Source organism: Pseudophryne corroboree, chromosome 3, assembly GCF_028390025.1.
Source record: "Pseudophryne corroboree isolate aPseCor3 chromosome 3, aPseCor3.hap2, whole genome shotgun sequence".
Taxonomy (NCBI): Eukaryota; Metazoa; Chordata; class Amphibia; order Anura; family Myobatrachidae; genus Pseudophryne; species Pseudophryne corroboree.
The window spans coordinates 353,232,588-353,257,085 of record NC_086446.1 but is presented as its reverse complement, the minus strand read 5'-3'; the positions used below and the strand labels follow the sequence as shown (position 1 = coordinate 353,257,085).

The 24,498-nt window shown below is 48.0% G+C and overlaps 1 protein-coding gene across 1 annotated transcript in view; it reads right to left on the bottom strand.

Annotated features, from left to right (window-relative positions):
• Positions 1-24,498, bottom strand: part of CASC3 (CASC3 exon junction complex subunit) — a 130,397-nt gene that overhangs the window by 77,891 nt on the left and 28,008 nt on the right. The window contains exon 4 of the mRNA XM_063959768.1: positions 5,521-5,667. Within this exon, the coding sequence (XP_063815838.1) occupies positions 5,521-5,667 (147 nt within the window). The remainder of the gene's footprint in view (positions 1-5,520; positions 5,668-24,498) is intronic.

The window sequence follows — 24,498 nt, the reverse complement described above, 5'->3', positions numbered from 1 at the left end:
ATTTCGCCCGCTATTGCATATACCCCATAGGTTCTTTCACCCTGATGCAGTGATTTGATTGGGCGCTCGGATATATGTGAAAGAATACAAAACACAATATGTGTAGTTCTGTTATGATTTCAAAAAGTATCGCTGTGGGGAAATGTTAAACCCACTCGCAGTGGTATCAGTGAGCAGGCGGTGTTATCCTTAAATTACAAGGGACCTTGTCCCAAGGCACACACCTGACTTACACTGGAGAGATGTTTTACAAGCTTATAAAGGTATCTTTACACCGTCACAGCTCAAATTGGGCTGGTCAATATCAACCGATGTTCAATGGACCAAATGAAATGAGATTGGTATCAGCGTACCTAGCACTCACAGTTCAAGTGGATCGGATCCTCCCATAGCAGTTTCTTTAGACATCATTACGACCGTATTCGTAAAAAATATATATTTATTCGGTACAAAAATGGCCAAGAGGGGTACTGTGCTGGTGGATCTGTGTGCGGCACTCTGAAGGAAGGTAGGACACCAACCTTTTACTAACATTTATTTATTCATCTACTATTTGGGACCCAAGTTGGCCACTTTTTTGGTCCCTAGGTTCCTACTTCAATCAGAGCCTCTCACACCCCCATACAGTATAGTTCTCCATGTTGTTTAATTCATTTTTTGTTATTAATTTTTGTACCGAATAAATATATATTTTTTACGAATACGGTCGTAATGATGTCTAAAGAAACTGCTATGGGAGGATCCGATCCACTTGAACTGTGAGTGCTAGGTACGCTGATACCAATCTCATTTCATTTGGTCCATTGAACATCGGTTGATATTGACCAGCCCAATTTGAGCTGTGACGGTGTAAAGATACCTTTATAAGCTTGTAAAACATCTCTCCAGTGTAAGTCAGGTGTGTGCCTTGGGACAAGGTCCCTTGTAATTTAAGGATACCACCGCCTGCTCACTGATACCACTGCGAGTGGGTTTAACATTTCCCCACAGCAATACTTTTTGAAATCATAACAGAACTACACATATTGTGTTTTGTATTCTTTCACATATATCCGAGCGCCCAATCAAATCACTGCATCAGGGTGAAAGAACCTGTGTGTCCCGATCGCCATCTAAAGAAACCGCTATATGAGGATCATAACAGTTTTTACTGTGAGTGCCAGGTACATAACTGCCTATTGACGTTTCCATTGTAGACAACTGTATTTTGAAATTCCTACAAGATTGGTCTATATGATTGGGGAAATATTAAGAAAGATACCTTTATATGCTTTCTCATACCTTTACTGGTGTAAGTAAGGTGTGTTTTCAGTAGTCTCTTATTATTCACGATATAAGTGAATAAATCCGCTACAGTATATTAAATACCTACCATTTGTTCTAAAAGACCTTACTATACATTGTACTGTCTAAATTCTTTTTCCCACGCACACTGGAGCGTCTGGAGTGGTTACTAGGAGTAGAACATCTCAAGACCTCAACCTCAAGTTAAGTCAAAACGCTTTTCTCACTCTCCCCACCTTCACTACTTGAACGGTAGCGCCATCTAGTCCACACAAACACAGATCTTTATCCACTCCAGCCTGCAGGAAACAAAGGAATCTACCCAAGTGGAATTCGGCAGATGAAAATGTGTGTTCCTCGCACCAGGAGACATATCGCCGCCAGATATGATGATAGTGTTTTGACGTCACAGGTTTCCTGGCTTGCACCATAGTGGCAATGACCTTTTTGGAAAGTCCCTTGAGAGATAGGATGTTCCACTCAACTTCCATGCCGTCAAACGAAGCCGCCGTAAGTCTGGGTAGACGAACAGACCTTGCTGAAGATGATCCCTTCTTACTGGCAGAGGCCAAGGGTCTTCTATGGACAAGCCCAGTATATCCGCGTACCACGCTCTCCGGGGCATGCAGAATTGCTTGTACTCCTTGATGCCGTATCCTCTTTAACACCTTTGGGATCAACGGAATTGGAGGAAATACGTAGATCCGCTGGTAAGGCCAAGGCGGCGTCAGTGCATCCAATGCGCACGCCTGAGGGTCTCTGGTTCGTGAGCAATAGCAGCAAAGTTTCTTGTTGAGGTGAGACGCCATCATGTCGATCTGGGGGCAACCACACCTGTCGATCTGTTGAAATACCTGAGGATGTAGGCACCACTCCCCTGGGTGGAGATCATGGCGACTCAGGAAGCCTGCTTCCCAGTTGTCCACTCTTGGAATGAAGATTGCGGACAGTGCTCTTACATTTCTTTCCGCCCAGAGGAGTATTCTTGATACTTCTCACACGCAGGCCCGGCTTTTTGACCCTCGTCGATTAATGTACCTGAATTGCCTGATCCAGAGCATTGTCGATAGCCCGAAGTTCCAGGATGTTGATCGGAAGTAGGGCCTCTTGGGCAGACCACCTGCCCTCGAACTGCACCCCTTGGGTGACAGCTACCCCATCCTCTCAGACTCGCATCCGTCGTGAGGAGGATCCAATCCTTAATCCCGAAGCGTCGACTTTCCTGGAGCTTGGAAGACTGCAGCCACCACAGGTGTGAAATCCCGGCCTGGGATAACAGTTGAATAATCCGGTGCATCTGAAGATGGGAACCGGACCACCTGTTCAGGATGTCCAATTGAAAGGGTCTGGCATGGAACTTTCCATACTGAATGGCCTCGTACAAGGCTACCACCTTTCCCAACAATCTAATGCAAGTATGAATGGATACTCGAGTCGGTCAGAGAACCATGCAAACCATTTCCAGGAGAGTTCTCACTTTGTCCTCTGGGAGGGATGGGAGGGACACTTTCTGCGCTACAGTATCCAGTAGCATTCCCAGAAACAGGAGCCACTGAGATGGCTCTAGGTGGGACTTCTGTAGATTGAGGATCCACCCGTTGTATGACAGAAGGTGGATAGTGCGATCTATATGGAGCAGAAGAATCTCGGATAGGCTTGATGAAGAGGAATTCCTGTTCCAGGCCTGCGATCACTGCTCTCAAAGATTCAATCTTGAATTTGAAAACCTTTAGGTAAGGATTGAAGGACTTCAGATTCAAAATTGGCCTCACAGACCCGTCTGGCTTTGGCACTACGAACAGACTGAGTAGTAACCTTATCCTTGCTGTTGCAGGGGTACTGGAACAATCTTATGATGGCCAGTAGTAGCGTAACACGCATATTTTCCAAAGCTGGCAAGCTTGATTTGAAAAATTGTTGGAGAGGAGCACCGTCGAAATCCAGCTTGCAACCGTGAGAAATAAGGTCCCTTACCCAGGCATTCTGGCAGGAACTTTCCCAGGATGTGGCTGAAGTGACATAACCGAGCTCCCACCTCGAGATCCTCCTGGGGTGGGTGGGCACCGCCATGCTGAGGTTTTTGCGGAAGCTGAACTGGTGCTCTGTTCCTGAGAGCCGGCAACGGCTGGTTTCTTAGTTTTACTTCTGGTGCCTCTAGCTGCATTGGATGCACCCCTGGCCCTAGATCGAAATCTGGTGGACCGAAAGGACTGAGTAGACTGTTCCGGGTAGGTACGTCTAGCAGGTGGAGCCCCCGAGGTAAGAAACGTGGATTTCCCAGCAGTAAACATCCAATTTGCCTCCGAAGAGCCATTCACCTGTAAAGGGAAGAGATTCAACATTGCGTTTGGAGTCAGCGTCTGCAATCCACTGACGCAACCATATAGCTCTCCGTGCTTACACAGCCATAGCAGTGGTCCTAGCATTAATATTACCAATCTCTTTTAGGGAGTCACAGAGGACTCTTGCCGTGTCCTGAATGTGTTTCAGGAAAGTAACCGTAGTAACCAGGGTCATGTCACCCGAGAGACCCTCCTGAATTTGAGTAGCCAAGGAATGAATTGCATGTGTCATCCAGGAACATGCAATGACAGGTCTTTGAGATATACCTGCAGCAATGTAGATAGATTTCGGTGTGGCCTCAATTTTTCTATCCCCCGGGTCCTTGTCTGTAAAGGAGCCTGGAGTACCACCTTCTTAGAGAGGCGAGAGACAGACTTCTACAGCCGGAGAGTCTTCCCACAAGTTTCTGCCCTCAGGGGCAAAGGGGAATGTATGCAAAAACCATTTTGACAAATGATATTTCTTATCTGTATTTTTCCAGGCTAGCTTAAATCAAACATCTAATTCTTTAGAATCAGGAAATGTGACAGTTTGTCTTGAGGGAGGAAAAACGACTGCTGATTTACAGTGTCCTCTGGGGGGGAGCTTTAGCACATCCCTTATAGCTAAAATGAGGGGGTTCAATACCCTGTGTAGGAGTGGAATCCCCACCTATGTGATCCACATCGTCCCCATCATCCTGTATTTCATCAGTATCTGATAGAATTTCAGGTAAAGCACGTTTATGTGGACCTGCAGTAGAGAGGGGGATGGGAAACATCAGCCCTGGCAGCTAGATCTGCTACTGCTTGTTGCAGTTCTTGTGTTTTGTGGGCATTTGCAGTGAGCTGAGATGCCATATCAGACATCATAGTATGGATTGCACCCAGCCAGGAAGGCTTGTGACCCTCCCCCACATTCTCCTCAACGTTTTGCGAGTACTGACTACACTGCTCACATGAAATGGAACCAGATGAAAATGGGGAGAATCTGGTGTTACACATACTGCATCACTTGTGTTTTACCATGACGAGAAGTAACACACAATACACATAGAACACAGACTGTTTTTCAATGCAAGCCTGCCCTATTGCATGTGAGAGGAGACACAGAGGAGGAGAAGGCAGCAGCACACCCAACGCTAGAGAACCCCAGTGAGGCTGTCAGCGTTTTTATATCAGTGAAAACGGTTTACTTATTCCTAAAGAAATAGTTGTAAACAATGTGCACAAATAGCATCTCTCCCCCTAAAACTACACCCGGTAGTACACCTCACAACGCCGGTGACCTCACCCCCCATCTCCCACGGCACAGGTATGCTGTTGCCCAAACAGCATACCGAAATAAACAAAAGGTTAATAAAATTAAGAAAAACTCTGGAGCTAGCAGAGTGTGTGCATCCTCTCCTGAGGGCACTTTTTCTAAACTGCCTGGTGGAGGGGGGGGCATAGAGGGGAGGAGCCTGCACACCCAGTGGAAGAAATTTAAAGTGCACTGGCTCCTTTGGACCCCGTCTATACCCATTGTAATGTGTCCCCAATATCCCTTATGGATGCTAGAGAAATAAAGAAACTGCAAAACCTAGGTCACCGTATTAAAGCGGATTGTAACAGCCACACCTTATGTGGCAGATGAAAATGGCATAAATGATCTTCTGTTAAAACAATTAATATTGTTTTTATTGAATAATTTGATAATTATCTACATCAGTGGTTCTCAACCCTCAAGTTTTTCCAACAGATCATGTTTGAGGATTTCTGTCTGTGGAACTAAGTGGAATTAACTCACCTGTGTATAATTACAGAAATAATGTGCGCTGTTTATGGTACTCGATGACTGGAGTTGAGAAACGCTTGTTTAAATACATGTGGACTTCTATTTCAGGTTTAATTTAGATTAATTTTATTTCCTTACCTGCCCATCTCCGCTCTGACGTTCCCCTGTCACTGAGCCCTTTGTTTTCAGCTTTTCTTCTTTTGTTGTTGGGGTTTCACTGGCATTGTTTTCTGGTTTAAGAGTGGCTTTTAGGGACTCATCCTCACTGTAATGAGCATCCTCTTCCTCATGGATAGAAATAAATCTGTATTATTAGTGAGTAGATTGGAAATACCCACCATACCTTCTCACTCTTGGATTGAGCAAGACATTTAAGTGTACAGCACAGAAACATCACAAAAATATAAATATAACTTATTAACCAATAAAGTGAAATACATTCACTTTACGGACTCACATTATGTATGCAGTTCATGAATTTTGTAGGTATATCCGTGTACCACTTAGTATTATTTTTAAGGCCTAGCTTATATTTATAAGTTAACTGCTCCTAGTTAATCAACTACATCCTCATCACTATTTATCTAAAAATCTTAAATACTATAAATAGTGGGGTTTACAGCTGACCCTCTCCTTACAAACAAAAAAGGCTTTCATTAGCGTTTATTATAAAAGCGTTATTTATGATAAAGTAGGGGGGGACAGAGCTTTTGGTATGTTCTATCCATAGATGGCAGTGTAAAATAAAAATAAATACCTCTTCGCATAGGCACACTGCTTCTTCCCATCTTACAAGTGGCCCAGTAAAGCAAAGAAAGGAAAGCAAAGTAGAACAGAAACAAAGCATTTCTGGGAGGGATTACATCAGCAGGGAACAAAAAAGTTACAATGTCCCAAGTTTAATGACAATGGGAAGTGAGGGATTTTTAAATTTGAACTATCGCCTGGTACACTTTCCTATCAAAATCAGCCTATACAGAGATAGCACTATGCATGGTTGACCAGGTGGAAGGCCAACAGGTAAGGCCACTGAAGACCCACCATCCAGGAGGTGATATTTTCCCAGACCATTGTCAACCCAGAGAGAACAAACCCCTAAACCAAAAAAAAAAAAAAAAAGTACAGTAGTAACAAATCCCATTCTTAATCCCCTAAAAAAGTACAAAGTGTCTCCACAATGGAACCTCGAAGATCATGACAGACCTGCCTTACATTCAGAGCGCAAATTGTCGCCTATTGTTACTCATATGAGGACGATGCATGAATGGGACAATTGATGGAAATTCTCACCTAAGAGAATATTAAACTTCTTCCTTTACACAAATATAGATTTTATATTTTAGAGCCAGTTATCTTGAATAATCTCAAGAATATTCATATTCAGAAAACCAGGTTTCCTTGAGGGACCCAGTTTACATGACTATGATAAAGGATCTGCCTCAGATTTCATTAATGCTCTGCTCACATCCCCCTGTACAAAAAGGACAGAATTTTTCTCTTTTCTCCAGTTCCCTAACACCAGTGGATGCTGCATATGAGACAAACAAGGGTTAGCATAGCATCATACACACGAGAATTAGAACACAAAGCAAGGGACACATGAGGATGGAAAACGCAGGAATGGCACAAATGGACACACTAGGCATGAGTATACGTGTAACCTAGAACTCAAGAAGATACAAAGGACATGAGAGAGAAAGGCAGACTTCATTTGGAAAGGACAAGAAAGACAGAACAGAAGTTATAGTGACAAGCAGGGTTGGAAAAAAACAGGCTTTTTAAAAAGAAAAAAAAACGCTTTTTTGTTTAACCCATCTTTTTTTGTTTAAACCAATTTATTTTTTGCATTAATGTGTTAAAGAAAAAATTGAATCCTGTTTGTTATAATACTGTGAAACATTGCTACGTATTAGAAACCTTAATCAACCAGGTTTTAATGCTTTCTATCATTAACAATCCAAAGTTATTAGGCTTTGAAATATGATTTATTTGAAATCTTTCAATAAATAGGATTTTTATTTCCTACCGGTAAATCATTTTCTCGTAGTCCGTAGAGTATGCTGGGGTCCACATTATTACCATGGGGTATAGACGGGTCCACTAGGAGCCATGGGCACTTTAAGAGTTTAATAGTGTGGGCTGTCTCCTCCCTCTATGCCCCTCCAACCAGACTCAGTCTAGAAACTGTGCCCGAGGAGACGGACATACAGATAGTGGCGAGATTCACACCAGCTCACACATACAAGGCAAACCAAGCTAACCAGCTTGAACAACTCAGCAACAGCTGAACAACAGTACTTAACCAAGTAACAATGCAGTACATAACCAAGGAACAAGGCAGTACTGAAGTAACTACTGCAGGAGAATGAAGCGCTGGGCGGGCGCCCAGCATCTTCTATGGACAACGAGAAAAGGATTTACCCGTAGGTAATTAAAATCCTATTTTCTCTTACGTCCTAGAGGATGCTGGGGTCCACATTAGTACCATAAGGATGTACCAAGCCCAGTACGGGAGGGAGAGCGCGAAGGCTCCTGCAGAACTGAAGGACCAAACTTTAGGTCCTCAGAGGCCAAAGTAATGAACTTGTAGAACTTAGCAAACGTGTTTGACCTCGACCAAGTAGCCGCTCTGCAAAACTGTAAAACAGACAGCCCAGGCAGCCGCCCAGGAAGAACCCACCTTACGAGCAGAGTGGGCCTTAACCGATTTCAGACACGGCAATCCTGCCGTAGAAAAAGCATGCTGGATAGTGAACCTAATCCAGCGAGAAATAGTCTGCTTATAAGCAGGACACCCAATCTTGTTGGGATCATAAAGGACAAAGAGAGAGTCCGACTTTCTGCGACGAGAAGTTCTCTTCACATAAATCTTCAAAAGCCCTCACAACATCCAAGGACTTTGGAGGTAATTGAGGAGTCAGTAGCCACTGGCACCACAATAGGTTGGTTGATGTGAAAAGCCGACAACCTTTCGGAAGAAACTGCTGACGCGTCTTAAGCTCAGCTCTATTGTCATGTAAAATCAAGTAGGGGCTCTTGCAGGATAATGCCCCCATTTCTGACACATGTCTAGCAGATGCTAATGCCAACAGTGTGACTGCCTTCCAAGTAAGAAACTTGACCTCAACCTCCTGTAAAGACTCAAACCAATCTGACTGTAGGAACTGCAGCACCACGTTAAGATCCCAAGGTGCCGTAGGAGCCACAAAGGGAGCCTGGATGTGCAGAACCCCTTTTAAGAAATTCTGAACCTCATGGAGGGCAGCCAATTGTTTCTGGAAGAAAATGGACAAGGCCAAAATTTGGACCTTTACGGAGCCCAAACACAAACCCACATCTGCTTGCAGGAAGAGGAGAAACCGCCCCAGTTGAAACTCCATCGTAGGAAACTTCTTGGATTCACACCAAGAGACTCCAGAAGATCCACGTACCAAGCCCTTCTTGGCTAGTCCGGAGCAATGAGGATCACCTGAACTCTTGTTCTCTTTATGAGTTTTAGAATTCTAGGGATGAGTGGAAGTGGAGGGAACACGTACACTGACTTCAACACCCACGGAATTACCATGGCGTCCACCACCACTGCCTATTCGGTTTATGTAGGCCACCGTTTTTACATTGTCCGACTGCACCTGAATGGCCTGATCTTGCAGAAGATGGACCTCTTGTAGAAGACCATTGTACACGGCTCTTAGTTCCAGAATGTTTATCGGAAGAATGGATCCCAGACTTCACCACCTTCCTTGGAAGGTTTCCCCTTGGGTGACTGCGCCCCAACCTCTGCGACTTGCATCCGTGGTTAGAAGAATCCAGTTCTGAATCCCGAACCTGCGGCCCTCGAGAAGGTGAGGTATTTGTAGCCACCATAGGAGTGAAATCCTGGTTTTCGGCGACAGATGTATTCTCTGGTGCATGTGCAGGTGAGATCCCGACCACTTGTCCAGGAGATCCAGTTGGAAAGACCGTGCATGAAATCTTCCGTACAGTAGAGCCTCGCAGGATGCTACCATCTACCCCAGATGGCGAATGCACTGATAAACAAGACCTGGGCCGGCCTCAAGACATCCCGGACCATTGATTGGGTCACCAACACTTTCTCCATTGGTAGAAACACCCTCTGCACTTCCGTGTCGAGTATCATCCCCAGGAAGGGCAGTCTCCGTGTCGGTTCCAAATGTGACTTTGGAAGGTTCAGGATCCACCCATGAGCCTGGAGTAGTTGAATTGAGAAAGCAACACTCTGTAACAGCCTCTCCCTGGAAGACGCCTTTATCACTAGATCGTTCAGATATGGAATTATGTTCACTCCCTGCTTGCAGAGGAGGAGCATCATCTCTGCCATGATCTTGGTGCAGTGGAGAGGTCAAATGGCAATGTCTGGAACTGATAGGGACAGTCCTGTAGTGCAAACCTTAGATAGGCCTGGTGAGGCGGCCAGATGGGAATGTGAAGGTACGCATCCTTGATATCCAGGGATACCAGGAATTCCCCCTCCTCCAGACCTGAAACCACCGCTCTGAGACTCGATCTTGAACTTGAATACTTGCAAGAATGGGTTCAAGGACTTTAGATTCAATATTGGCCTTACCGAACCTTCCAGTTTCGGTACCACAAACAGGTTTGAATAATAACCCCTGTTTCTTAGATGAGGCGGAACTGTAACTATGACATTTGTATGTACCAATTTGTGAATGGCTTCCTGTAGGATAGCACTTTCTGTCAGCGAAGCTGGTAAGCCTGATTTGAAGAACCTGTGATGCGGGAGTTCCTGAAACTCCAGTCTGCACCCCTGGGTAACAATATCTTTCAACCCAAGGGTCTAGGCATGATGATGCCCAGACGTGACTGAAATCTTTTAGTCTCGATCCCACCTGACCGATCCCCAGGCTGGGAGGTCCACCGTCATGCTGAAGACTTGGAGGAAGCAGAACCTGGTTTCTGTTCCTGGGAACCTGTTGGTGCAGGTTTTCTGGGTTTTTCCCAACTTCCTCTAAAAGAAGCTTGTGGGGCCCTTGGATTTTTTACATTTTGCAGTACGAAAGGACTGCTGTGTAGGTGTAGGATAAGATTTCCGAGCCGGTGCAGCTAGGAAGGGAAGAAAGGTCGACTTACCCGCAGTTGCCGTGGATATTCACGCATCCAGTGCTTCCCCAAACAGGGCCTGACCTGTGAAGGGTAGAGTCTCCACGCTCTTCTTGGATTCCGCATCCGCAGTCCATTGGCGTAGCCAGAGTCCTCTGCGTGCCGAGACTGCCATCGAAGTAGCCCTCGCATTAAGCAGGCCAATGTCCTTCAAAGCTTCCACCATGAAACCTGACAAATCCTGTATGTGACGTAAAAACAAGTCAATGTCACTCCTATCCATTGTATCTAATTCCTCTAGTAATGTGCCTGACCACTTCACTATGGCTTTAGAAATCAACGCACAAGCAATAGTGGGCCTTAAGGCCACGCCTGTAGCAGTTTATAGTGATTTGAGCGTAGTCTCAATCTTGCGGTCAGCCGGCTCCTTTAAAGCAGTTGAACTGGGGATAGGCAAAACCACCTATTTTAACAACCTAGATACAGGAAGAGTCGATTATAGGTGGATTTTCCCACTTTTTCTGTCCTCTTCCGGGAAAGGAAAAGCAATGAGAATTCTTTAAGGAATTTGGATCTTTTCTCTGGGTTTTCCCAGGATTTAACTCCTTAGAAGCAGGGAAGGTAATCGAGATTTCTTATTTACATTAAAATAAGATTCCTCTTCCTGCTCAGGTACCTTTTCAGTAATGTGCAAAACATCCCTAATTGCTTCAATCATTAGTTGCACCCCTTTAGCAAGGGATGCATTTCCCCCGTGCATATCCCCATCACCATCCCCTATATCAGAGTCGTATCAGTGTCAGCTTGCATTATCTGGGCAAGTGTACACTTTTGAGGGTATGTAGATGGGTCTTTTGATGAAGTAGTGGGGGTCAAATATTGTAAACCCTCCACAGATTTCTTCAAAAACTGTGTCTCTTTCTCATTAGATGACATCCTGGTAGAAATCTGGGATATCATTCCCCTTAAAGCAGGCATGTTCAAACTGCGGCCCTCCAGCTGTTGAGAAACCTACACATCCCCAGCATGCCCTGACACAGCTTTAGCATTCTCTGACAGCAAAACTGTGTCAGGGCATGCTGGGATATGTAGTTTCACAACAGCTGGAGGGCCACAGTTTGGACATGCCTGCCTTAAAGAATCCACCTATGCAGGATTGGATTCGGAAGCCTGAAACGCATATTGCAGTCCTTAGTACATGGAATAGACTCCTCAGGAGAAGACAAACACTCTGCAGCACAGGACACAGAATCCTTATGGTAATGTGGAATATACACACTCACACAGGAAAATGTCAGACACAGTTTCCCCCAGAGCACCTTCAGAGAGTCAGAGTATAAGGAGCCAGCCACACAGCGCCTCTGTAAGCAATTATGATAAAAGCTCAGCGCTGACTAACTATCCTTAATAGGGTAGTCAGTTCTAATATAAACACTCCCCCCCTGTTCATAACACCCTGGTACCGCAGAGTACTTGTGGAGTTATGTGGAGGGCAGCGCTCCCTGTCAGCGTTTCTGTACGATCTGCAGGGAGAAAATTGAGCTGGTGAGTGCTGGATCCACTCTGAGAGGAAGCCACGCCCACTGTAATGGCTTCCCGCACTCAGTGATTATACTGGCCTTAGGTTTTTGTAGCGTTAACAGCGGGATTAGCCCCTGTTAACTAGTGTGACCAGTGTAGGGTAATGCGCTGGCCCAGGGCGCCCCTCATGATGCATGTTGCTGGAGCGCAGCCCCTCAGAGCTGCGCTCCAACCCTTGTGCCGCCAAACCCGCCGGCGACTCGCTAACCGGGACTGTACTCACCACTCTATCTTCTGGCTCTGTTAGGGGGTGGCGCCGTGCTGCGGGAGTGAGCGGTTGCCTTGTGGGCTTGCGATCATCACCCTCAGGAGCTCAGTGTACTGTCAGCGGAGTAGAGAACCATTAACTTTTCAGGAAGTTGGTTCAGGGAGGTTGGACATGCAGAACTCCCTTCAAAAAGGTCTGAACCTCAAGAAGAGCAGCCAATTGCTTCTGAAAGAAAATGGATAGGGCTGAAATCTGGACCTTCACAGATCCCAACCTCAGACCTATATCCACGCCTGCCTGCAGGAAGAGGAGAAAACGTCCCTGTTGAAATTCCACAGCAGGAAACTTCTTGGACTCACACCAAGAAACATAGTTCTTCCAAATACGATGGTAATGTTTTGACGGTACCCCTTTCCTAGCCTGTATGAGGGTAGGAATAACTTTCTTCGGAATACCCTTCCGAGCAAGAATCAGGCGCTCAACTTCCATGCCGTCAAACGTAGCCGCGGTAAGTCTTGATAAGCGAACGGCCCCTGCTGCAACAGGACCTCCCGAAGAGGAAGAGGCCTTGGCTCTATTTGCAGTAGATTCAGAAGGTCTGAGTACCGAGCCCTTCTTGGCCAATCTGGGGTAATGAGGATCGCTTGAACCTTTGTTCTCCTTATGAGCTTTAGGATTCTTGGGATGAGTGGGAGTGGTGGAAACACGTACACCGACTGGAACACCCACGGAGACACCAGGGCGTCCACTGCCACTGCTTGTGGGCACCTCGACCTGGAACAATAACGCTGAAGCTTCTTGTTGAGACGAGAGGCCATCATGTCTATTTGGGGCAATCCCCAAAGATCTGTTATTTCCTTTAAAACCTCCGGATGGAGTCCCCACTCTCCTGGATGGAGATCATCTCTGCTGAGGAAGTCTGCTTCCCAGTTGTCTACTCCCGGAATGAAGATGGCTGACAGCGCCAACGTGTGTTTTTCTGTCTAGAGGAGTATTCTTGTCACCTCTGACATTGCCGCTCTGCTCTTCATTATGCCCTGTCGGTTTATGTAAGCCACTGTTACGTTGTCCGACTGCACTTGGATGGCCCGATTTCTCAGAAGAGGGGCCGCCTGAAGAAGACAGTTGTAGACGGCTCTTAGTTCCAGGATGTTGATGGGCAGGCCGGCTTGACCACCGTCCTTTGAAGGTTACTCCTTGAGTGACTGCTCCCCAGCCTCGGAGGCTCGCATCCGTTGTTAGCAGGACCCAGTCCTGAATCCTGAACCTGCGGCCTTCTAGGAGGCGAGGCAATTGGAGCCACCAGAGGAGAGAAATCCTTGCCCTTGGCGACAGACGAATTCTCTGATGCATGTGGAGGTGAGATCCCGACCACTTGTCCAGGAGATCCAGTTGGAAGGACCGAGTATGGAGCCTCCTGTACTGGAGAGCCTCGTAGGAGGCCACTATCTTTCCCAATAGGCGAATGCATTGATGAACAGACACCCGGGGTGGCTTCAAGACATCCCGGACCATGGATTGGATCACCAACGCTTTGTCCAGCGGAAGAAACGCCAGCAGCACTTCCGTATCCAGGATCATTCCCAGAAATGACAATCTCTGGGTTGGTTCCAAATGTGACTTTGGAAAATTCAGAATCCACCCGTGACTCTGGAGCAGTCGCGTTGTGCGAACAATGAACTGCAGCAGCTTCTCCTTGGACGATGCCTTTATCAGGAGATCGTCTAGATAAAGGATGATGTTCACACCCTGCTTGCGGAGTAGCATCATCATTTCCGCCATCACCTTGGTAAACACCCTCGGTGCTGTGGAGAGGCCGAATGGCAGGGTCTGGAACTGAAAATGACAGTCCAGCAATGCGAAGCGGAGATAAGCCTGATGCGGCAGCCAAATCGGAATGTGAAGGTACGCATCCTTGATATCCAGTGATACCAGGAATTCCCCTTCTTCCACACCTGATATCACCGCCCTGAGAGAGATTCCATCTTGCACTCCTTTAGAAAGGGGTTCAACGATTTTAGGTTCAGAATGGGCCTGACCAAACCATCCGGTTTCAGTACCACGAAAAGGTTCGAATAGTAACCCTTTGTCAGCATGTGAGGTGGTACCGGCACAATGACTTGTGCCTCCACCAGCTTTTGGACAGTGTCTTGAAGCACTGTGCTGTCCTCCAACAGAGTTGGTAAGCCCGACTTGAAAAAACGATGAGGAGGGAGATTTTGAAATTCCAGCCTGTATCCCTGAGACAATATCTACTACCCAGGGATCCAGGCCGGACAATACCCAGACATGACAGAACTGTCTGAGTCTCGCTCCCACAGGCCCCACCTCCAGGCCATCCCGTCCTCCGGTGGACTTTGGGGTACCTGAAACAGGTTTTTGTTCCTGGGAATCTGCAGAGGCAGGTTTCTTGGACTTAACCTTACCTCCCCCTAAAGAAGGTATTGGATGATCTGGCCTTTCTAGGCTTGTTAGGCCGAAAGGACTGCTGCGCAGCTGAGAAGGATTTCTTCGTAGCAGGTGCTGCTGAGGGAAGAAACGGAGACTTACCCGCTGTAGCGGTGGGTATCCACGCGTCTAGAGCTTCCCCAGAGAGCCTGACCTGTATAGGTAGCGACTCCACACTTCTTCTGGATTCCGCGTCGGCCGACCACTGGCGGAGCCACAGTTTCCGATGAGCTGAAACAGACACGGAAGAAATTCCAGCAGCCATGGAACCCAGGTCTTTCATGGATTCTACCATAAAACCTGCAGAATCATGAATGTTGCGTAAATACAATGCAACGTCATCCCTATCCATCGTATCCAAATCCTCAATTAAGGTAGCCGACCACTTCACTACTGCCTTTGAAATCCATGCACTAGCAATAGTGGGACGTAATATGGCCCCCGAAGCAGTGTACATTGATTTAAGAGTATTATCAATTTTCCTATCTGCAGGCTCCTTTAAGGCGGAAGATCCCGGTACAGGTAAAACCACCTTTTTTTGAGAGTCTGGACACAGATGCGTCAACAATCGGCGGGTTTTCCCACCTTTTCCTATCCCCCTCAGGGAAAGGAAAAGCTACCAGAATCCTCTTCGGGATCTGAAACTTCTTTTCAGGGTTTATCCATACTTTTTCAAATATAGCATTCAGCTCTTTTGACGCAGGGAAGGTTAGCAAGGCTTTCTCATTTTCAGTGAAAAAAGCCTCCTCAACCTGCTCAGGTGTGGTATCATTAACATTTAACACATCCCTGATAGCCTCCATCAACAATTGCACCCCTCTTGCAAGAGATGCGGACCCCTGCAACACATCCCCATCACCATCTGTAGTTTCAGAATCGGTATCCGTGTCGTCTTGTGTTACCTGCACAAGTGCACGTTTGTGGGGGTATATAGCGGGGTGTCCCGAGGTACCCGACAACGGCCATACAGCCATAGAGGTCTGCAATACCTGGGTTGCAGATTCATTACTGGCAACCCTGCCAGAAATCTGAGAAATCCAAGTCTTGATAGAGGAAAACCACTCTGGTTCCCTTGCTGGAATCTGTGCTAAACCAGTGCTACCCTGATTACATGGAATGGGATCATCCTGGGAGGATAAATCCTCTGCAGCATATGACACTGTATCCCTGGACATTGCTACAGGTGACCACCAAACACTCCACACACACAAAGATTGGAGCCAACCCAGACCAGCGTTTTTTAGGAACGAGAAACCCCATATCAGCGCTGACTTGTGCTCCGTAATAGGATACACAGTCAACATAACAGCGTCCCCTCCCTACTACAACCCCCTGGTACCGTATACCGTAAGCTGGAGTTGCTGTGGAGGGACTTCCTTTCAGCTTTGCATGCAGGAATATGGCGCTGAAACGCTGCAGGGTCCGCTCTGAGAAGCTCAGTCCCCTTAATGGTGCTGTCTTCCCGCTTTTCAGAAGTTTAAACTGGCCTGAGGAGTTTTGCTGGCTGAGATCCCTGGACCCCGACAGGCTTGCTGACCAGTATGGGGGGGTAAGCGCTGGCCCAGGGCGCCCCTCACAGCGCCGCACTATGTGCCTCTGGTACCATCCAGGAAAGCAGTTAATACCGCGCTCCTTCCCCATTGCCGCCATCTTCACACCGGCCCCCCGCTTGCTAGGCGGGGGTCGGTGACTAACTCACCACTCACTTCAGCTCTGTAAGGGGTCGGCGGCATGCTGCTGGGGCGAGCGGTTCCCCTGTGGCGGAGACCGATCAGACCCCTCTGGAGCTTAGTGTCCAGTCAGCGGAGTCAGTGACTCAGACCCTGCAGGGCGGACACTGCTCCCCCCCCCCTTAGTCCGACGCTGCAGGCAAGCTGTTGCCAACAGCCTCCTGTAAAAAAAAATAAACTGTAAATTAAACTTTTCCAGGAAAGCTCAGGAGAGCTCCCCTAGCTGTGATCAGCTCCTCCGGGCACATTTTCTAAACTGAGTCTGGTAGGAGGAGCATAGAGGGAGGAGCCAGCCCACACTCAAACTCTTAAAGTGCCAATGGCTCCCGGTGGACCCGTCTATACCCCCTGGTACTAATCTTAGTCCGTAGGAGACATGGGCACACTATAAGACTTTGAATGGGTGTGAACTGGCTCCTCCCCCTATGCTCCTCCTCCAGACTCCAGTTATAGGAACTGTGCCCAGGGAGACGGACATTTCGAGGAAAAGGATTTATTTAATTATTTGAAACTAAGGTGAGATACATACTAGCTCACACCACTAACACGCCGTAGAACATAGCATTCAACAACAACGCATGCAACGGCATGATCAACATCAGTCACAAACTGACTGAACTCAACACAACCTGTGTGTAACCATAACCAAGAACTGCGGATACAGCCCGCACTGGGACGGGCGCCCAGCATCCTCTACGGACTAAGAGAAAAGGATTTACCGGTAGGTATTAAAATCCTATTTTCTCATACATCCTAGAGGATGCTGGGGATGCTTCAAGAACCATGGGGTTTATACCAAAGCTCTAGAACGGGCGGGAGTGCGCGGATGACTCTGCAGCACTGATTGACCGAACAAGAGGTCCTTCTCAGCCAGGGTAACAAACTTTTAAAACTTCGCAAAGGTGTTTGATCCCGACCAAGTAGCAGCTCGGCAAAGCTGTAATGCAGAGACCCCTCGGGCAGCCGCCCAAGATGAGACCACCTTTCTGGTAGAATGGGCCTTCTCCGATTTCGGTAACGGCAATCCTGCCGTAGAATGAGCCTGCTGAATCGTATTACAGATCCAACGCGCAATAGTCTGCTTAGAAGCAGGAGCCCCAATCTTGTTGGGAGCCCACAGGACAAACAGAGACTCTGTTTTCCTAATCTGCGCCGTTCTGGCGACATAGATCTTCAAAGCTCTAACCACATCGAGAGACTGACTCCGCCAGGGCGTCAGTAGCCACTGGCACCACAATTGGCTGGTTAACATGAAATGATGAAACCACTTTTGGTAGAAATTGCTGACGAGTTCTCAACTTCACTCTATCAGCATGGAAAATCAAGTAGGGGCTCTTGTGAGACAAAGCCGCCAACTCAGATACTCGCCTTGCAGACGCCAAGGCCAACATGACCACTTTCCAAGTAAGGAATTTTAACTCAACCATACGCAAAGGTTCAAACCAATGTGATCGCAAGAATTGCAACATCACATTAAGGTCCCAAGGTGCCACTGGGGGCACAAAGGGAGGTTGGATGTGCAGCACGCCTTTTACGAAGGTCTGAACCTCTGGAAGAGAAGCCAATTCCTTATGAAAAAAGATCGGCAAGGCCGAAATCTGTACCTTAATAGAGCCTAACTTTAGGCCCGCATCCACACCTGCTTGTAGGAAATGGAGCAAACGCCCCAGGTGAAATTCCTCCATAGGAGCCTTCTTGTATTCACACCAAGAGACATATTTTCTCCAAATACGGTGGTAATGCTTTGCCGTTACTTCTTTTCTAGCCTGAAGAAGTAGTGTAGGAATAACTTCACTAGGAATACCCTTTCGGGCTAGGATCTGGCGTTCAACCTCCATGCCGTCAAACTCAGCCGCTGTAAGTCCTGATACACGTACGGCCCCTGTCGTAACAGGTCCTCCCGAAGAGGAAGAGGTCAGGTATCTTCTATGAGCAACTCCTGAAGATCTGGATGCCAGGCCCTTCTTGGCCAATCCGGAACAATGAGGATCGCCTGAACCCTTGTTCTTCTTATCATTTTTATCATCTTTGGAATGAGTGGAAGTGGAGGCAACACATAGACCGACTGAAACACCCACGGTGTCACTAGAGCATCCACCACTATCGCTTGAGGGTCCCTTGACCTGGAACAATATCTCTGAAGTTTCTTGTTGAGGCGTGACGCCATCATGTCCACTTGAGGAACTCCCCAACGACTTGTCACTTCTGCAAAGACTTCTTGATGAAGACCCCACTCTCCTGGATGGAGATCGTGTCTGCTTCCCAGTTGTCCACTCCTGGAATGAAGACCGCTGACAGAGCGCTGGCCTGCTTTTCCGTCCAGCGAAGAATTTTCGTGGCCTCGGATATCGCCGCTCTGCTCTTCGTTCCACCTTGGCGGTTTATGTACGCCACTGCTGTCATGTTGTCTGACTGAATCAAGACCGGCAGACCTCGAAGAAGATGTTCTGCTTGCAGTATGCAGTTGTATATGGCTCTTAATTCCAGAATGTTTATGTGTAGACAAGCTTCCTGGTTTGACCACTTTCCCTGAAAATTTCTTCCCTGTGTGACTGCTCCCCAGCCTCGGAGGCTTGCATCTGTGGTCACCAGGATCCAGTCCTGAATCCCGAACCTGGGTCCTTCCAGAAGGTGAGAACTGTGCAGCCACCACAGAAGTGAAATTCTGGTCCTGGGAGATAGAATTATTTTCCGGTGCATGTCCAGGTGAGACCCGGACCACTGGTCCAGCAGGTTCCACTGAAACACCCTGGCATGGAACCTGCCATACGGAATGGCCTCGTAGGCTGACACCATCTTCCCCAGCAACCGAGTGCAGCGAAGAACTGACACCTTTGCCGGTTTCAGAATCTGTTTTACCATGTTCTGTATTTCCAGAGCTTTTTCCACCGGAAGAAAAATAAGATTTTACTCACCGGTAAATCTATTTCTCGTAGTCCGTAGTGGATGCTGGGAACTCCGTAAGGACCATGGGGAATAGCGGCTCCGCAGGAGACTGGGCACAACTAAGAAAAATGTAGGACTACCTGGTGTGCACTGGCTCCTCCCTCTATGCCCCTCCTCCAGACCTCAGTTAGGAAACTGTGCCTGGAAGAGCTGACACAATAAGGAAAGGATTTTGGAATCCCGGGTAAGACTCATACCAGCCACACCAATCACACCGTACAACTCGTGATACTATACCCAGTTAACAGTATGAATAACAACTGAGCCTCACGAACAGATGGCTCATAACAATAACCCTTTAGTTAGGCAATAACTATATACAAGTATTGCAGACAATCCGCACTTGGGATGGGCGCCCAGCATCCACTACGGACTACGAGAAATAGATTTACCAGTGAGTAAAATCTTATTTTCTCTGACGTCCTAGTGGATGCTGGGAACTCCGTAAGGACCATGGGGATTATACCAAAGCTCCCAAACGGGCGGGAGAGTGCGGATGACTCTGCAGCACCGAATGAGCAAACTCAAGGTCCTCCTCAGCCAGGGTATCAAACTTGTAGAATTTAGCAAATGTGTTTGAACCCGACCAAGTAGCAGCTCGGCAAAGTTGTAAAGCCGAGACCCCTCGGGCAGCCGCCCAAGAAGAGCCCACTTTCCTCGTGGAATGGGCTTTTACAGATTTAGGATGCGGCAGTCCAGCCGCAGAATGTGCAAGTTGAATCGTACTACAGATCCAGCGAGCAATAGACTGCTTTGAAGCAGGAGCACCCAGCTTGTTGGGCGCATACAGGATAAATAGCGAGTCAGTTTTCCTGACTCCAGCCGTCCTGGAAACATAGATTTTCAGGGCTCTGACTACGTCCAGCAACTTGGAATCCTCCAAGTCCTTAGTAGCCGCAGGCACCACAATAGGTTGGTTCAAAAGAAAAGCTGATACCACCTTAGGAAGAAATTGTGGACGAATCCTCAATTCCGCCCTATCCATATGGAAAATCAGATAAGGGCTTTTACATGACAAAGCCGCCAATTCTGACACACGCCTGGCCGAAGCCAAGGCCAACAGCATGACCACTTTCCACGTGAGATATTTTAGTTCCACGGTTTTAAGTGGCTCAAACCAATGTGACTTAAGGAAATTCAACACCACGTTGAGATCCCAAGGTGCCACTGGAGGCACAAAAGGGGGCTGAATATGCAGCACTCCTTTAACAAACGTCTGAACTTCAGGCAGTGAAGCCAGTTCTTTTTGGAAGAAAATCGACAGAGCCGAAATCTGGACCTTAATGGAACCCAATTTTAGGCCCATAGTCACCCCTGACTGTAGGAAGTGCAGAAATCGACCCAGCTGAAATTCCTCCGTTGGGGCCCTTCTGGCCTCACACCACGCAACATATTTTCGCCATATGCGGTGATAATGGTTTGCGGTCACCTCCTTCCTAGCTTTAATCAGCGTAGGGATGACTTCCTCCGGAATGCCCTTTTCCTTCAGGATCCGGCGTTCAACCGCCATGCCGTCAAACGCAGCCGCTGTAAGTCTTGGAACAGACAGGGTCCCTGCAGCAGCAGGTCCTGTCTGAGCGGCAGAGGCCATGGGTACTCCTCTCCTTATTATTCTCAGTACCTTGGGTATGAGAGGCAGAGGAGGGAACACATAAACCGACTGGTACACCCACGGTGTCACTAGAGCGTCCACAGCTATCGCCTGAGGGTCCCTAGACCTGGCGCAATATTGTTTTAGCTTTTTGTTGAGGCGGGACGCCATCATGTCCACCTGTGGCCGTTCCCAGCGATTTACAATCTGCGTGAAGACTTCCTGATGAAGTCCCCACTCTCCCGGGTGGAGGTCGTGTCTGCTGAGGAAGTCTGCTTCCCAGTTGTCCACTCCCGGAAAGAACACTGCTGACAGTGCTATCACGTGATTTTCCGCCCATCGGAGAATCCTTGTGGCTTCTGCCATCGTCATCCTGCTTCTTGTGCCGCCCTGTCGGTTTACATGGGCGACCTCCGTGATGTTGTCTGACTGGATCAGCACCGGCTAGTGTTGAAGCAGGGGTCTTGCCTGACTTAGGGCATTGTAGATGGCCCTTAGTTCCAGAATATTTATGTGTAGGGAAGTCTCCTGACTTGTCCATAGTCCTTGGAAGTTTCTTTCTGTGTGACTGCCCCCCAACCTCGAAGGCTGGCATCCGTGGTCACCAGGACCCAGTCCTGTATGCCGAATCTGCGGCCCTCTTGAAGAGGAGCACTCTGCAGCCACCACAACAGCGACACCCTGGTCCTTGGAGATAGGGTTATCAGCCGATGCATCTGAAGATGCGATCCGGACCACTTGTCCAACAGATCCCACTGAAAGATCCTTGCATGGAACCTTCCGAAAGGAATTGCTTCGTAAGAAGCCACCATCTTTCCCAGGACTCGCGTGCAATGGTGCACCGACACCTGTTTTGGTTTTAGGAGGTCTCTGACTAGAGATGACCACTCCTTGGCCTTCTCCTCCGGGAGAAACACTTTTTTCTGTTCCGTGTCCAGAACCATCCCCGGGAACAGTAGACGCGTTGTAGGAACCAGCTGCGACTTTGGAAAATTCAGGATCCAGCCGTGCTGTTGTAGCACTTCCCGAGCAAGTGCTACTCCGATCAACAACTGTTCCCTGGACCTCGCCTTTATAAGGAGATCGTCCAAGTACGGGATAAGTAAAACTCCGTTTTTTCAAAGGAGTATCATCATTTCGGCCATTACCTTGGTAAATACCCTCGGTGCCGTGGACAGACCAAACTGCAACGTCTGGAATTGGTAATGACAGTCCTGTACCACAAATCTGAGGTACTCCTGGTGAGGAGGGTAAATGGGGACATGCAGGTAAGCATCCTTGATGTCCAGTGATACCATGTTAACCCCCTCGTCCAGGCTTGCAATCACCGCCCTGAGTGATTCCATCTTGAACTTGAACCTTCTTATACAAGTGTTCAAGGATTTTAAATTTAAAATGGGTCTCACCGAACCGTCCGGTTTCGGTACCACAAACATTGTGGAATAGTAACCCCGTCCTTGTTGAAGGAGGGGTACCTTGATTATCACCTGCTGAGAAAACAGCTTGTGAATCGCCTCCAGCACTGCCTCCCTGTCCGGGGGAGCTGTCGGCAAGGAAGATTTGAGGAAACGACGAGGGGGAGACGTCTCGAATTCCAGCTTGTACCCCTGAGATACTACTTGTAGAATCTAGGGATCCACCCGTGAGCGAGCCCACTGGTCGCTGAAGTTCTTGAGACGGGCCCCCACCGTACCTGGCTCCGCCTGTGGAGCCCCAGCGTCATGCGGTGGACTTAGAGGAAGCGGGTGAGGACTTTTGTTCCTGGGAACTGGCTGCATGTTGCAGCTTTTTCCCTCTACCTCTGCCTCTGGGCAGAAAGGACACACCTCTAACCCGCTTGCCTTTCTGGGGCCGAAAGGACTGTACCTGATAATATGGTGCTTTCTTTGGCTGTGAGGGAACATGGGGTAAAAATGCTGACTTCCCAGCTGTCGCTGTGGAAACGAGGTCCGAGAGACCATCCCCAAACAACTCCTCACCCTTGTAAGGCAAAACTTCCACGTGCCTTTTAGAATCTGCATCTCCTGTCCACTGCCGAGTCCACAATCCTCTCCTGGCAGAAATGGGCATTGCGTTTATTTTAGATGCCAGCCGGCAAATATCCCTCTGTGCATCTCATGTATAAGACAGCGTCTTTAATATGCTCTACAGTTAGCAATATAGTGTCCCTATCTAGGGTATCAATGTTTTCCGACAGGGAATCTGACCACGCAGCTGCAGCACTGCACATCCATGCTGAAGCAATAGCCGGTCTCAGTATAATTCCTGAGTGTGTATATACAGACTTCAGGATAGCCTCCTGCTTTCTATCCGCAGGTTCCTTTAGGGCGGCCGTGTCCGGAGACGGTAGTGCCACCTTTTTAGACAGACGTGTGAGCGCTTTATCCACCCTAGGGGATGTCTCCCAACGTGACCTGTCCTCTGGCGGGAAAGGGTACGCCATTAGTAACTTTTTTTGAAATTACCAGTTTTTTATCGGGGGAAGCCCACGCTTCTTCACACACTTCATTTAATTCATCAGATGGGGGAAACACCACTGGTAGCTTTTTCTCCCCAAAAATAATACCCTTTTCTGTGGTACCTGGGGTAATAGAAATGTGCAACACATTTTTCATTGCCGTAATCATATAACGAATGGCTCTATTGGAATGTACACTAGTCTCATCGTCGTCGACACTGGAGTCAGTATCCGTGTCGACATCTGTGTCTGCCATCTGAGGTAGTGGGCGTTTTAGAGCCCCTGATGGCTTTTGAGACGCCTGGGCAGGCACGGGCCGAGCAGCCGGCTGTCCCACATCTGCTATGTCGTCAAACCTTTTATGTAAGGAGTTGACACTGTCGCGTAATTCCTTCCACATGTCCATCCATTCAGGTGTCGACCCCGCAGGGGGTGACATCACATTTATCGGCACCTGTTCCGCCTCCACATAAGCCTCCTCATCAAACATGTCGACACAGCCGTACCGACACACCGCACACACACAGGGAATGCTCTGACTGAGGACAGGACCCCACAAAGTCCTTTGGGGAGACAGAGAGAGTATGCCAGCACACACCAGAGCGCTATATAATACAGGGATACCCACTACACACAGTGATTTTTCCCCTATAGCTGCTATAATACACAATTTGCGCCTAAATTTAGTGCCCCCCCCTCTCTTTTTTACCCTATTGAGCCTGGAAACTGCAGGGGAGAGCCTGGGGAGCGTCTTTCCAGCGGAGCTGTGAGAGGAAAATGGCGCCAGTGTGCTGAGGGAGATGTCCGCCGTGAAGGGGGCGGGGCTTTCTCCCGCTTTTTTCAGGATATTTTTGGCAGGGGATTTTACACATATATAGTCTTCCTGACTATATTATGTGTTTTTTTGCCAAGCTAAGGTATTTATATTGCAGCCCAGGGCGCCCCCCCCGGCGCCCTGCACCCATCAGTGACCGGAGTGTGAGGTGTGCATGGGGAGCAATGGCGCACAGCTGCAGTGCTGTGCGCTACCTTAATGAAGACCGGAGTCTTCAGCCGCCGATTTTCTGGACGTTCT